Source organism: Rana temporaria, chromosome 4 (assembly GCF_905171775.1).
Source record: "Rana temporaria chromosome 4, aRanTem1.1, whole genome shotgun sequence".
Taxonomy (NCBI): Eukaryota; Metazoa; Chordata; class Amphibia; order Anura; family Ranidae; genus Rana; species Rana temporaria.
This window is the reverse complement of record NC_053492.1, coordinates 380,405,127-380,420,973: the sequence shown is the minus strand read 5'-3', so window position 1 is coordinate 380,420,973 and position 15,847 is coordinate 380,405,127. Positions and strand designations below refer to the sequence as shown.

Here is a 15,847-nt window from a genome sequence, read left to right as displayed (position 1 = left end):
TTTGATGGGCGCTGGTGAGGCTGCATTTGATGGGCGCTGGTGAGGCTGCATTTGATGGGCGCTGGTGAGGCTGCATTTGATGGGCGCTGGTGAGGCTGCATTTGATGGGCGCTGGTGAGGCTGCATTTGATGGGCGCTTCATTAAAAAGGTGGGGTATACATGGGCAGGGCAAAGGGGGTGGAGTTAGGGGGCGACAAAATTAGGTTTTGCCTAGGGTGTCAAAAATCCTTGCACCAGCCCTGCCTGTGAATGCCTCATCCAATGAGTTTCATTGTATGATGCCTTTGAAGGAACACCCATTATTCTCAGGTTGACAAGAACAAAGTCGAGAATTATAGCCGAGAGAGACCTTGCTGCTGGAGTATCCAAGAAATACTGACAGCTAGAGGATGATGCACCCCTCCAGGCTTCACCTAAGACTAAAAGACAATTTTGGGCTTGAATTAGTTGATACTAAAACACTATGATAGCGCTCTCACCATTTTAAACACAAACAATGGTGGAACTAATGGCCTTTACCAAACGTACCAGGTTCCTATCCAGCAATGGTGTAATTCAACCCCCTAATTTCTAGATGGACTATGCATGCACATATATAGGCTAGGATTGCTCATTACTAACATACCATATCTATTTAGTAGAATAAGACATGTACTTAGAACAGAAAATCACCAAAAAAATAAGAAAAATGTTACAAGTTTATAGTTTGGGGGTTATGAATTTTGGACACTGTGGACATTTGATAGTGATAAGGGAAAATGGTCAAAGAAAACAATGGTTGGACCGGTCTCATTCACCCCCATCCTTTCTTTAGCATAAAGTGGCATTTTACCTCTGCGATTATATCAGCCAGGCCTGGATTGCACAGCATTAACCACCTCCTTGGAGTAATGCCATTTGTCTTGTTCTGGAATTTCGGTGGGTCCATGTCATAGAAGTCTTTAAAGCTGAAACATAAAAATATTATTGCAACACAGACATATAAGGACTAGATGCTGGTATACTGAACAGGCAGCTAAACCATTTCCACAGAATGAAACATTTACTTTGCACCGTAGAGTAATATTCCTGTGAATCATGAGCACAGACAACCAGAGAATAAAATCACTTATTGGTACAGATAAGAGACCATTGTTTAGATCATTGGTTCTCAACCCTTCTAGTCCTGTGACCCCTTGATAAATGTTTCCAAGTTGTGGGGACCCCTAAGGGCCCTTTTAGACGTGCGGACCGTATGTCCGCTTTTTTATCTATCAGTTTGCGGATGAAAAAGGGACATACATTGGTCCCTATGAGATTGCGGGTGTCAGCGGATAAACACTTGCTGACACCCGTAATCACCCACCTCCGCAAAGATCCGATTTTGCAGACGGAAGAAACCCCTATTTTTTCTTCCATCTGCGGATCGGATCGGATGAACACGGACACACGGTCCGTGTTCATCCGATCCCCCCATAGGGGAGAGCGGAGAAAAGACAGGGCGGCCCCTGCACAGTGTGCGGGGACCGCCCTGTCAGCTGCCAGGTCAGGGGGGATATATACCGCTGAGCTTACGGACACACGGAGGCGGATCATTACTGATCCGCCCCGTGTGAAAGGGCCCTAACAGAAAAATAATTTTCATAGCGTGGGTTGTCAGCACCCAAGGCAAGACAAGTAATTAGTGCCCCTAACCCATGGACATTTAGCACTACCTGGGTCCCTTCTACTCGTACAGTTTTAAAACCCCTTATGGTACATTTTAGGATGTACCACTCTTTCTATTTGTTCTCCTTTATTTCCCTTTCATCTCTCTCTATCCTAATTTCTAGTCCCCCCATCCCTCTCTATAGCTGGCTTTCTTGTTCTTTCTCTCCTCTCCCTTTTTTCCCCATGTATTCTCTATTTTTATTTCTTCTCTCACTGTTTGGTGGGGGGGTGGTGGTATTAGTGGCAGTGCTGGCGGGGTGTTCGGATGGGTGGCAGTGCTGGCAGGGAGTTGGGATGAGTGGCAGTGCTGGCAGGGAGTTGGGATGAGTGGCAGTGCCGGCAGGGAGTTGGGATGAGTGGCAGTGCCGGCAGGGAGTTGGGATGAGTGGCAGTGCTGGCAGGGAGTTGGGATGAGTGGCAGTGCCGTCAGGGAGTTGGGATGAGTGGCAGTGCTGGCAGGGAGTTGGGATGAGTGGCAGTGCTGGCAGGGAGTTGGGATGAGTGGCAGTGCTGGCAGGGAGTTGGGATGAGTGGCAGTGCTGGTGGGGAGTTTGGGATCAATGGCAGTGCTGGGGGGAGTTCTGATCAGCCAACTTAGGTGCTCTTGACCAAGGTCATCTGCTGATCTGAGAACTGTAGTCGGGACTTTAATGGCAACTCTAATCACAGGTAGTGTTACTCACTGTGTCTCCGGCTTCACTGTGTCTACAGATCTGTGGTGTCTCGCAGCAGTGACACCTATGCCGAAATCAGAAGATAGGGTCTTCTCCAGCCCTTCCCACTTTACATTTCTCACCAGTCAGTTGACCCCTAGTCTGTCCCCCACCCATGCCAAGAACAGAATGCAAAGAGGCTGAGTGGGCTGCCGCGGGCTCCAGGAACAACCCAGTTGGGCTTCCACAAGCTCCAGGGAGACAGCCCTGCTGGATGGATGCGAAAAGGCTGGGAGAGTAGTGCGGGCTTCAGGAACAGCCCAGGATTCAGTGACCCCTGGCAAATTGTCATTCAACCCCCAGGTTGAGAACCACTGGTTTAGATGGTTTAGTCTCCAGCGATTTATGAGCTTGCTGCCGTCTGCGGCCACCGTTATTAGTAACATCATTTTTAGCAATTAGCTGAAAAATGCTTCAAAACAAATATTTGGCTTGTTTCTGGTGTGTGCCAGTTATAGGTTTACATTAAATGTTATTCCAACCAAAACATTTGAGCCCACGTCAGGTTTTTATTGGTACTGTTAGGGAGATTTTCCCCTCACTTCCTGTCTGGAAGATCAGGGTTCCTAGGACAGGAAGTTGGGGTGTGAATATTTCAAGCGGACGCAATAAAAACCTGATAAAAAGTTATAACTTCCTTTTAAATCTTATACAAAACAAAAAGCATGGGAGGTACATAACAGAATCACAAAACAGAAAAACAAATGTGGTTTGGTAGGCTCAATAAACCTTCTAAAGTGGAAAGTATATGAAGAAAATCTGACAAGAAATATTTCCACACTCTGTCACAGAAGTCAACATAAAAATAAAAAGATTGTTTCAGAAGTGAGATTGGTTTAAAAAATGATAGAAAAAAAAGACAAGCGAGAAGGACATACGGAAAATGGCTTAACTTTAAAATCAGAGCGTAAGGCCCCGTACACACCATAGAATCCATCCGCAGATAAATCCCAGCAAATGGGTTTCAGCGGATAGATCCTATGGTGTGTACACGCCAGCGGATCTTTTTCCGCGGATATATCTCCCCTGGGATGGATTCCAGCAGATCGAATATTTGCTGACATGCAGAACATATCCATCTGCTGGAGTCCATCCCAACGGATGGATCCGCTGGTCTGTACAGACTCACCAGATCCATCCGTCCGAAGGGATCCCCCGCATGCGTCGTAATGATTCGACGCATGCGTGGAATTCCTTATATGACAGCGTCGCGACACGTCATCGCCAGAGGATTTCGGCGCGGATTACAATGCAATGGTGAGTACACTCCATCGCAGAGAAATCTGCTGAAATCCTCGAGAGGATTTATCCGCGGAAACGGTCCGCTGGACCGTATCCGCGGATAAATTCTATCGTGTGTATGGGGCCTAAGGCCCCGTACACACAACCAAACATGTCCGATGAAACTGGTCCGCGGACCAGTTTCATCGGACATGTTCGGTCGTGTGTATGGCATATCGGACCGTTTTCCAGCGGACATTTTTCCAGCGGACAAAAGTTTCTTAGCATGCTTAGATACTTGTCCGCTGGAAACCTGTCCGTCGGACATGTCCGCTGGTTAGTACGTCTAACCAGTGGACCGAAATCCCGCGCATGCGTCAAATTCATTCGACGCATGCGTGGAAGCATTGAACTTCCTGGTTTGCGCACGTCGCCGCGTCACCGTCACCGCGTTTTCTGTCCGCGGGGACAGAAAACATGTCCGATGAAAACGGTCCGCGAACCGATTTCATCGGACATGTCTCCTCGTGTGTACAGGGCCTTAGAAGGACACAGAGATAGGATGACGAGAGATCCCGACCCAGAATCCTCATTATAGCCAAGCACCACAAACCCCAAACATCACCAAACCCGGTGCCTGGAGAGACCGCCCAGCACCCCAAATGGGCACAAACTGTGGCGGGACAGTCACCCTCGCGACACCGGAGTGTAGCGGATATCATTGGCATACAATGAAATCTGAGGCTTTCAAGCGTGGCAAAGGCATAACACCTATAATCTCTAATGGGAAGATCCCACAACTTAAAATCTAAATCTAAATACAGCGATGGCCTAATTTGTCAAATACTCACACTGAATTCTTCACTATGTCTGAGTGGATCCTTGCCACACCGTTGACAGCATGAGCGCCAATCACACAGAGGTGAGCCATGTTTATTCTCTTACAATCTCCTTCTTCAATCACTGACATCCTCCTCAGCCGATCCATATCGCCAGGAAACATGGCTGCCACCTCCTGAAAATTGGCATAGGAATCATCAGTAAAATACACAGGTCTAGTGTGTATGCCAAAATGATACTTAACCCATTCATATGCTCCAAGTATATGCAGAGAAAGGCAGAACAAAAATCTATTAAACCACCAATGGTGTATAGTATACTGCAATTACAAATGATGTCTTATTTCTGCCTGAAATACTCTCTAAAAGTATATTATATTATATTGTGTTAGGTCATGCTATGTACACAAAGCTGATTCCAAAAATATGAAAATAACAGCGTAAAGAAAACAGGGTAGGTGGCACAATAGATTATTACATTTTGCTGCAATGAGGTACACTGCCCTTTGCCTTCCTAAATAATAACTGAACTCAAGAATTAAAGATTTATTTTGGTTATAATTGGTTAATTGTGCATAAGCAGTGCCTATAAAATGTTACCATGTGCCTTAAAAATAGCAGGGCACTCTTGAGCCTCATAACTGTATGGCCGCGTACACACGGTTGTTCCAAACCGATGAGAATGGTCCGACGGGCCATTTCCATCGGTTCACCGCTGAAGTGGCCTGATGGTCTGATGTGCGTACACACCATCGTTCCAAAAACCGATCGGGTCAGAACGCGGTGATGTCAAACACACGACGTGCTGAATAAATTGAAGTTCAATGCTTCTAAGCATGCGTCGACTTGATTCTGAGCATGCGCGGGTTTTGAACCAATGCTTTCTGTACTAACCATTGGTTTGGACCGATCGGGCAGTGGGCCATCGGTTCGGTTTTGAAGCATGTTTTAAAATTTTGGACCGAAGGACAACAGACCGATGGGCTATACACACGGTCGGTTTGGACCGATGAAACTGAACCTCGGTCCATTCTCATACGCGGCCTATATCTGCACTATGACATCATCTAAGACACTGCTACCCCTGACTGCTATTTGCAATAGATTCTGAGTAAGACTTGATGTCACGGTTCCCCTTGCTGTCCCCTCTACACAGTGCTGAACAAGGTGTGGTAAATCGTTAATGGCAAAATGATCAGCTGCAGGGAGCCTACAGGCAACATTGGTAACTAGTCATTTGCTCTCTGCTTGCTTTGTCTGCACACAGTTTCCACAATACAGGTTCTGTAAGCCATGGGCGTACATACAGGGGTCGCGTTTGCAACCCAGGCCCATGCTCCAAGGGGCCCATGTGTCCCCCCCCCTACACCTCGACGGAAAGGCAGTGGCATGTAGAAGAACCAATCCCTCCAAGCAGCCGCTGAATGCCCACTTCTCCTCCTTTCCCTCCCACAGACAGTCAACGACAACAAAACGGAAATGGAGGGCATCTGTTCCTCCACATGCTGCCCCTGCCTCCTCTCTATCCCTATCCTGCTGCCCTGGTCCCCTGTGCTCCCCTGCCCCCCCCCCCCTTGACCACCCTGCTGGGTTTCCACCTCCCATCGGCTGCCATGGGGGATACTGTCAGGAAGGAGAGCGGGGAAGGAGCTGGTAAATGTGTAATTTACTGGTCCCTTCCTCGTCTTAAGGAATAGTCAGTGATTTTTTGTTTTCTCATTCATAACTGAGGCATAGTAAACTGTGTTCACTGTGCTTCAGTTTATGAATGAAGGGGAAGCTCTGTACAGAGATATTCCTGATTCTGTGCTGCTGAGGCTGCAGAGATGGAGATTGAGGTGTCCTCAATAACCTTTCTCTGTCTCAAAGGTGAAACATCAGAGGTCTGTTTAGACCCCTGATATTTTACCAAAGCCCCCAGTCAGGGATTCTTAAAAATAAGAATTCTTAAAAATATTTTCAAATAAAATTGTAAAAAAAAAAAATGGTTAAAAAATTATTTAAAAAATGTAATAACAAAAATAAAAAAAATACTACCGACACCAATGTCGTAACTACTGGGACTAGGCCCTTCATGATTTCTTGCATCGGGGCTATGAAGGTTCTAGTTACGCCACTGATGCAAACCACCATTGCTGCTTATGGATTTCTAATTCAAAAATTGAATGGAAAGGACAGGTGTTATGGTCTCCTTGTCATGTCTACTATTGAGACAGTTAGTAAGGGCAAAGGATCTCATTTATTACAACTACAAAAAATATTGGTGTAAAATAAACAGCCAATCACACGATAACATTTTCTAAATGAGAAATACCGGATCTGTAGCAGGATGTGGACTGTCTGTTTTTGTATGTTGTAAATTCAAATATGCCTTTGCACATAATGCATTTCAGTATAACTCTGACCCTTTCCCCTTGCCTCTTAGGCAGTGACAAACGTATTTGTAAAATGCTGTTGCTCAAAAAAAATATATATATATTGTGACTTCAATCACTCCAGGTGCTCCATAACTTGATTACTTCATCATAAATTGATATATATAGTACAAAGGTGTTCTCTTACATCCAAGTGCTTCTGGTTAATTTCATAGATGATATCCAGATGGCGAGGAAGCAGTTTCTCAAACAAATGAACTGGCCAGCGTTCCAAAGCTTCAGGCAGTACTGTGTGATTGGTGTACGCACAGGTCTTCTTTGTAATGACCCAGGCCTATGGAGAAGAACACAGATCATTATCACAGTAAATGACCTGGCCAGACATTATACTGTATAGGGCCCCATGACAGACAACAATGGCTTAAAGTGGTTTCAAAGGCTCAATGTTTTTTACCTTCATGCATTCTATGTGCTCCCTATCACATCAGAGCAGCTCATGTGACTATAAAGTCACACGTGTGGGTGGTAAATGACAGCCCACTCCCTCCCTCCTCCTCCATACCCACTAAGCAGCTAAAACACAATGGGGGGGGGGGGGTTACATGTAGATTAATAGAGGCTTCACCTCCTTCTTAGTCTAAGACACAGGCTGGAAGGGTGTGACACAGGCTGTGACTGGCAGAAATCTGCCCACACCACGTATTTGCCAAAAAATAATAAAGATTTGATTTCAAATATATTTTTATATGACAATTTAAAACAATTTATTCATATTATTTATTTATTTTTAATTGGTATTCCAAAGGCAGTTTTTTTTTAACATGTGACCAGCAGCAGAGGACTAGAAGCTCCTCCTGCTTATGTTTCCCTGCAGACAGGCTGGGAAAGAGCTGGGTCATGTGACAGCTGTATATTGATTAGGGAAAAGGTATTTTTTTATTAAAATAATTACACTGCCATCATCCACATACAGAAAAATAAGGGATAGTGTAAATTAAACAGTGTGTGTTTAGTATTACGTTAAAGTGGCGTTTCCCACAAAAATTGAACTTCCGCTTTTCGGAACCCTCCCCCCCTCCGGTGTCACATTAGGCACCTTTCAGGGGGGGAGGGGGTGCAGATACCTGTATAATACAGGTATTTGCACCCACTTCCGGGGAGAGACTCCCACGGGAGTCACTCCACTTCCTGTCCCCCCCCCCCCGCTGCCTTCTGGGAAACACAGTGGTCCCAGGAGACTGCGGGGACCATTGGGAACGCGCCGTGCTAATCGCGCATGCGCAGTAGGGAACCGGGCAGTGAAGCCGCAAGGCTTCACTTCCTGATTGCCTCACCAAGGATGGCGACATTGCGGGCGAGCTGGACAGGTAAGTGTCCATTTATTAAAAGTCAGTAGCTGCAGTATTTGTGCTTAGAATATGTGTGCACTGAAAACCCTCCGAACTCAGGGAGGAAAAGGAACAACCAAGGGGATGCGCCCAATCACAGTCATGTAAAATGGTAACGTTATCCACTAAGCCCCTGCATTGTTCAATCATTTAGCAAACAATTTTTGCCTAGGTTTGAATGATTCACAAAAGTGACATGACAGAATTATAAATCCCGTAGTAGGACAGAAGAGATAGGTGTATTTTAACTATACATTTTATGGTTTTCCAATGGTTGTCTAGGATATTTGTTCTCACCTTGTCCCACTCCATTCCCTCCAGGTCTACAAAAATCCTCATGAGCTCAGGAATGGCAAGAGCTGGATGGGTGTCATTTAGCTGAATGGCAACCTGTAAATGATATGCTGCATTAGAAAGGCAATAGTACTGGAAACCTTATGAACATGCGATTTTTCTTCCTCTTACCTAGGAATTATTTTGTTTTATGAAATATCAAGCTAGTGCATCAAATACCCCCCCCCCACATACAGAATACTACTGCCCCTGTGCTCATTCATCCAGAGCAGTGTCTATATAATACAGAAGGTGTGCTACTGGCCAGCTCACCAGAAGAAAGCCAAGGAAAAAAAAAAAAAAGATAACCAATGCAGCCACCACATCTATAGATTGGTAAATTTCAATATATAACATTTTTTGTTTTGGGTTTAAAACTGTTTAAATACGTCTCTAAGTCTCTGTCCTCGAATAAGTATGCAGATAAGAACACCTGACTTTCCAATCTGCATATATATTCAGGGTCAACAACCCATAGTACTGAAGTTGTAAGGTGTTTAAAATGCAATATTATTCACAATGTTGTTCCTGAAATATCGGATAATCTGACCAAGTGTGAATTTCACATATTAATCATTTTTATAAAACAGAAGAAACTGCATTAAAGTGGTTGTAAACCCTCTGGGACAAGTTACACCTACAGGTAAACCTAGATTAAGGCTTACCTGTAGGTGCTTGCAATATCTCTGAGACCTACACAGTCTCTGAGATATTTGCAATTTCCCTGAGCGACGGCTTCAACGGCGCATGCGCCGTCTTGAAAGGGCACGCTGTGCCGTTTCAAGCTGGGGTCATGCCGTGAAAAGGGGCTTCTGCACGCATGCACGGGAGTGACGTCACACGACTCCGGCCAGAGAGCCGAAGTTCACGGCCCCTAGAAGAAGAGGGGTGAAGATGGATGCTCGCTGCCAGCCATCGCGGGCTTCTACTGCAGGTAAGGCCCCGTACACACGACCAAACATGTTTGCTGAAACTGGTCCGCGGACCAGTTTCAGCAGACATGTTCAGTCGTCTGTACAGCCGAGCGGACAGGATTCCAGTGTACATTTGCCCGCCAGACCGTTTTCGAGCGGGCAAATGTTTCTAAACTTGCTTAGAAACGGCTCGCTGGAATCCTGTCCGTCGGACATGTTCGGTCGTCTGTACAGACTTACCGTACATGTCCGAGCGGCCGCCATCCCTCTCATGCGTCGAATGACTTTGACGCATGCGTGGAAGCATTGAACTGCCAGGGCCGCGCACGTCGCTGCGTCATCGTCACGGCGCGGCCTCGTCACCGTGTACGCGCGGATTTCTGTATGATGGTGTGTACAGCCATCATACAGAAATCTCCGGGCGGGCATGTACGCTGAAAACGGCCCGTCTGTACGAGGCCTAAGTGTCACATAATGCTATGCTTTACCTTTGCAGGGAAAGATAGAGGAAGTAAACCCTGATGAAAATTGTAATTGATATAATAAGATGCCTAATGTAGAAATCAGACAGACCCACAATCTAAAAAAATGGCAACTGGTTATGAAACACAGCACTGTGGCAAACTAAACTCAATTTAGTTAGGGCTTACTTTAAAATCATCTGTACTAGCTCAGTGGTGCAGAATGGCCATTATTTAAGCCCTCCAGCTGTTGCGGAACTACAAGCCCCATGATGCATTGCAAGGCTGACAGTTACAATCATGACTCCCACAGGCAGAGCATGATGGAACTTGTAGTTTCGCAACAGCTGGAGGGCCGCCAGTTTGAGACCCCTGGTTTGAGCATTGATATTAAACAATGTTGTCGGGTTTATGGCTCTTATGGTGGCCATATAGGTTTCAGTCTTTTCATCCAATTGATGTGCAATTTTATCAAAACTACTATTGGCAAATAATCAAATAGCCATAATGTCCCTTCATATCGATTCAGACTCCTTTTCAAATGAATTCAATCAAACTCGGCTGGTTGACCAGGGAGGAATATTATTGATTGTTCTGCATCAATCGGCAACACACGTGTACCTTTTTCATAAATACAATAGTATTTTGATCTCTAAGATTATGAGATTACATGGTGGAAACAGAGATGCGATTGATAAGCTACTATTGGCTACTGGATTGAAATCCATTTCCTCGCATGTGTAATACCCCCACTCAGGGCCATCTTAATATTGATTGGACCCTGGGCAAACATTTTCTTGGGCCCCCTCCCATGCAATTTTGCTCTCCAACTGCTCTGAGACATGCAATTAATAGCAGCTAGACTCAAAACCAGTTTACAGAATCAGATCCGGCAGCGATTGCGATTGTTTGCCAGAGGTATCATTACCGCTCACTGACTGGCTATAGGTTGCAGCGCACATTATGGCTCACTGATTATTTGCGAGAGGTTACAGCACATGACCTCTGCTTGTTGATTGGTTGATAGAGATTACTGTACATTCATACTGCTCACTGGTTGGTTGATAGTGGTTACTGGATATCCTTACCACTCACTAAGCAGTTGCTAGAGGTTACTGCACATTATTACTGCTCACTGCTTGGTTGCTAGAGGTTACTGCCAGTCTGTGGCTATTTACATATTAATGCCACCGCTATTTACATAATAATGCAGGTTATTTACATGTAAATACAGGGGGCCATATTCTCCTACATTTGCGGCGGCCGTAGCGTAAGCCATTTACACTACGCCGCCGCAACTTACTGGAGCAAGTGCCGTATTCCTCAAGCACTTGCTCCGTAGTTTGCGGCGGCGTAGTGTAAAAGGCCCGGCGTATCCCCGAGTAATTCCAAGGGGGCGGCTTGTATTTAAATGAAGCGCGCCCCCGTGCCGATCGAACTGCGCATTCGCAACTGCGCACTGGGCTTAAAATAGCCCAGTGCGCATGCTCCAGTTCTCGACGGAAAACGTCAATGACGCCGACATGTGCGTCATTGACGTAAAGTCGTATTCAAGAACGACTTACAAAAACGGCATACCCGACGGGAAAAGACGACGCGGACCCGACACCATACTTAACATGGATACGGCGGACTTGCGTAAACTTACCCCTCATATAGCAGGGGTAAGTTTACGCTTACGCAAACGACATAAGTGACGGCTACATGATGGCTACGCGACGCAAATTCGTTCGGGAATCGGCGTATCAGGCTCATTTGCATAAACAAATGAGACCTGAACGTAAACGCCACCTAGCGGCCGGCGGCGAATTACATTTAAGATCCGACAGTGTAAGTGACTTACACCTGTCGGATCTTCAGCATATCTATGCGAAAATGATTCTAGGAATCACTCGCATAGATACGCGGGTCAAAAAACAGAGATACTGAGATACTCCGTCGTAACTCTTCTGAGAATATGGCCCAGGGTCTGCAGGTGAGTCATCTATACACAGCACAGCAATAGGGCAGAACTGGGCAGCATTAGTTACAGAACTTTACACTGAGATATCGGGACACAGCACCGGACTAAAACTTAATGAGACAAGGGAATTTAAACTGAGATAGTTGGAAAGCATGAAGCAGCTGCTTTGGGCCCCACAACAATGATGGGGCCCAGGGCAGCTTCCCCTTTTGCCCTGCCTTAAAGACGGCCCTGCCCCCACTAAGCAGGCAGATGACAGGTCGCACAGCCCACTGTTCTGTATGGGGAGGTTGGATGAAAACGGACTGCATGTCAGTTGTCACCCGATCCGATGCACCGGAGAGAGGGCGAACGTATCCATCGGTCTGTTTTTAGCGGACAAGATCGGATCGGACGCCTGCGGGTGACAGCTGACACATGTCCGCTGACATCCACTGCCCCATAAAGAACAATGAGTGGTCCAATCAGGTCCACCTGAAAAACGGCAGACAGACCCGATCAGTCTTGCTGGTGTGTAAGGGGCCTAAAGGTTCATGTTAAGGGGCGTTCTGGTCAAACACTGCGTCTTCCTTTGAACATAGCTTTTCAAATAAAAAATGCAGCATTTGACAAGAAAAACCTTAATTTGACCCGCAGCCTTTCACAGAAAGCGACAACGCAAAGCAGGTCAAACACAATCTCCAAACTGTACTGCTACTTTAAAGTCAATGGTGTTTTCCTGACCTGTGCTTGACTTGCGCAGGTGGTACTTGTATAACCAATGCCATTCATGTTTCTCTTTTATCAACGGCCATAAACAAACTTTAGTTAATCTTTACTTGTTTGTGTAGTTACTTAGCAGTGTGCAGGAAGGCTCAAACTGAATCTCATAAATCACACACAGTGGTTAGTCTAGTATTAAGTCTCCTTTATTACATAATGATTCACAAATATCTGGCTTGCGTCAATGTTCTGGGACTATAAGCCATTACAAAAGCTAGTTCAGTACGACAGTGGGCTCTGATTTTACACCAAGCTTTTATATATTTAGTCACGATAGCTCCTTATAGAGGATAGTTTATAGCAGTCCCTGGACAGAAGAAGCTCACCATCTCATGTCTTTACACACACATTGTAGTAAGCTTTCTATAATGCAGACCTTACCTTATCTGGAAAAGTGTCAAAGCAGGTTCTCACTGGATCGCGGCATCCAAACTTGGAAGACTTGAATCTCCTGATGATGTCTTGGAGCGTAGCCGCTACAACAAAGTACTCTTGCTTCAGCCGCAGCTCCTTGCCTTCAAAGAACTGCAAGAAAATGTTAAAGTTTGAAATGTTATTTTCTGTATTTAGTTCACAGTAGCTGAATTTCAAGGAGAATCAAACTAAAACTGGATGTTATGGGCCTGTCAGAAATTGCTTGTACTATACTGAAAAAAAGACTTACATTATCATTGGGGTAGAGAACTCGGGAGATATTTTCAGCCAGATTTCTGTCCAACACAGCCTCGATGTAGTCACCAACATTAACTGTAAAACATATAAGCAAAGGGATCTTATTTATAAAGTCAGTATGCGGCCATGTTAATTCAGTTCTCAAAATGTTTTATTTATGGCACAACTACAAGCCAATTTTTTTCTTAAATATCCCCAAAAGGGTTTAAAATAAATAAATAAAAAGGCAGCTCTGGCTTCAATCCGCAGCAGTCTTATGTAGTACCTCTTTTTGCCACAAGATGTCCCCAGTCTTCAATGTTGAATGACCGACACCCAGCATTATTCAACCTTGAAGACTGAGGAAAGATTGTGAGTGCAGGGCATTGTGGCCCGGATTCACAGACACTGGCGCATATTTATGCCGCCGTAGCGTATCTCCTTTACGCTACGCCGATGCAGCGCAGAGAGGCAAGCACTGAATTCACAAAGCACTTCCTCCCAAATCTGCGCTGGGTTTCCAAGGCGTAAGTCGGCGTAAGTGGAAGTGGGCGTGAGCCATGCTAATGAGGCGTGACCCCATGCAAATGATGGGCCGAGCGCCAGACAGATACGAATCGCCAACTGCGCATGCGCCGTCCCGTGGGCGCATCTCAGTGCGCATGCTCACAATCACGTCGGAACAACTGCCTAAGATACGTCGGATCACTGCCTACGGCGTGAACGTAACCTACGCCTAGTCATATTCATGTCCTATGTAAACTACGTAAAATACGTCGACTTGTGTTCCCTGGTGCAGCCCTTTGCATGGATGCTGCTGAGTTACACCTCCTTTATGGGGTATAACTTTACGCCGGACGTATGACTTTACGCGCACTGCGTCGGACGGACGTACGTTCGTGAATCGGCGTATCTCACTCATTTGCATATGTGAATAGAAAATCAATGGGAGCGCCAAATACGTCCAGCGTAAATATGCGCCCACTCTACGCCGGCGTAGGCAAGTTACGTCGGTCGGATGAAGCCTATTTTCAGGCGTATCTTAGTTTCTGAGTCAGGCGCATAGATACGACGGCGCATATTTGCACTTACGCGGCGTATCTGGAGATACGTCGGCGCAAGTGCTTTGTGAATCCGGGCCTATGTTGTCAGCCCTTGAGGATCCAGTACATCATGCAACCAGCCAGTAGACAAAATGGTAAATAAAAAAAATAAATAAAAAAAAGAAGAGGTATAACATACTGCTTATGTATCCTCAAGGGAAAGAACAGAAGTTGTGCTTCAAACTATGTAAGAACACCAAATTGATGCAGCAAAGAAAACGGTTTCTTACTATTATAAGATGAACAAAAAACAAGGGGCTCCAAGGTGGATTGCTTCTCAGAGGGCATTTGACAGGCGGTGAGGAGGCATTATTGTCCTTTCCACACTGCCTATTTCAACCCTAAAAGCCAAGTCCAGTTGCGGCGTGGGCCCAGTTCACCTGAGTAGATTGTGTTCAGTGAGGATTACTGCCCTGTTCGCTGCTTCTGCAGCTTAAGGGGGAATGGTTGGGGGACAGTAAAAAGGAGACTCACCTGCATGCTTTTACCACACCCCAACTGCAAGTATAAACAACCCCTAAGGCCGCGTACACACGATCAGTCCATCCGATAAGAACGGATGGTCTGATGTGCCTACACACCATCAGTTAAAAAAACGATCGAGTCCAACACGGTGACGTAAAACACAACGACGTGCTGATAAAAATGAAGTTCAATGCTTCCAAGCATGCGTCGACTTGATTCTGAGCACGTGCAGGTTTTTAACTGATGCTTTTGCATACTAACCGTCGGTTTTGACCTATCGGTTAGGCGTCCATCGGTTCAATTTTATTTTTTTGTTTACAAAAGTTTTATTGTATAGATTAGTATGAATACAAACATAGTCAATAAGTATGAAAACGTCTCAAGAGGTACAAAAAAAAAATAAACATCCAATTAACATTGTATGCAGATCTTACACGAGGTACAGCAATTTAGTGAGTCCGTTGGAGAGGAAATAATGAATAAGAAAAGAGAGGAATTAATATTTTGGTCATATAGAAACTAGTGAGTGAGATTGAGATTATTGTGTTATAGACCAGTATGACCATTTATCATCAAATGTGTGTAGGGTATCATTTAGTGTGTGGTAGATCTTTTCAGAGAGTTTTAGCAATTCCATCCTATCTAGAACCTGTGACCATTGTAGGGTATTTGACCTCCAGTTGAGAGCTATCATCCATTGGATGGAGCTACAGAGAGAATGAAACAATCTGCTACATGGGGGAGGAACATCAGGGATACTAAAATACAATAGACATATTTGTGGGGTAAGATTAAGTTTTTGTTTAGAGGAACTTTCAAATCTGTGTAGTGCGGCTTTCCAGATTGGAGTTAGGTGGGGGCAGCTCCAGAAGATATGCAATAATGTGCCCTCTGTAGGGCAGCCCCTAAAACAATTAGGGGAGACTGAGGGATAATACTTATGAATTTTGGAGGGAGTTAGATACCATC

The 15,847-nt window shown here is 45.3% G+C and overlaps 2 protein-coding genes across 2 annotated transcripts in view; one reads left to right on the top strand and one right to left on the bottom strand.

Moving 5' to 3' along the window:
- The window catches only part of LOC120937639 (barrier-to-autointegration factor-like protein), a 270,321-nt gene that overhangs the window by 33,399 nt on the left and 221,075 nt on the right, over positions 1 to 15,847 (top strand). The window lies entirely within an intron of this gene.
- The window catches only part of PYGB (glycogen phosphorylase B), a 144,326-nt gene that overhangs the window by 26,227 nt on the left and 102,252 nt on the right, over positions 1 to 15,847 (bottom strand). The window contains exons 7-12 of the mRNA XM_040351022.1: positions 13,324 to 13,406; positions 13,041 to 13,184; positions 8,524 to 8,616; positions 7,026 to 7,172; positions 4,476 to 4,639; positions 834 to 948 (exon numbers count right to left, since the gene is read on the bottom strand). Of these exons, the coding sequence (XP_040206956.1) occupies positions 834 to 948; positions 4,476 to 4,639; positions 7,026 to 7,172; positions 8,524 to 8,616; positions 13,041 to 13,184; positions 13,324 to 13,406 (746 nt within the window). The remainder of the gene's footprint in view (positions 1 to 833; positions 949 to 4,475; positions 4,640 to 7,025; positions 7,173 to 8,523; positions 8,617 to 13,040; positions 13,185 to 13,323; positions 13,407 to 15,847) is intronic.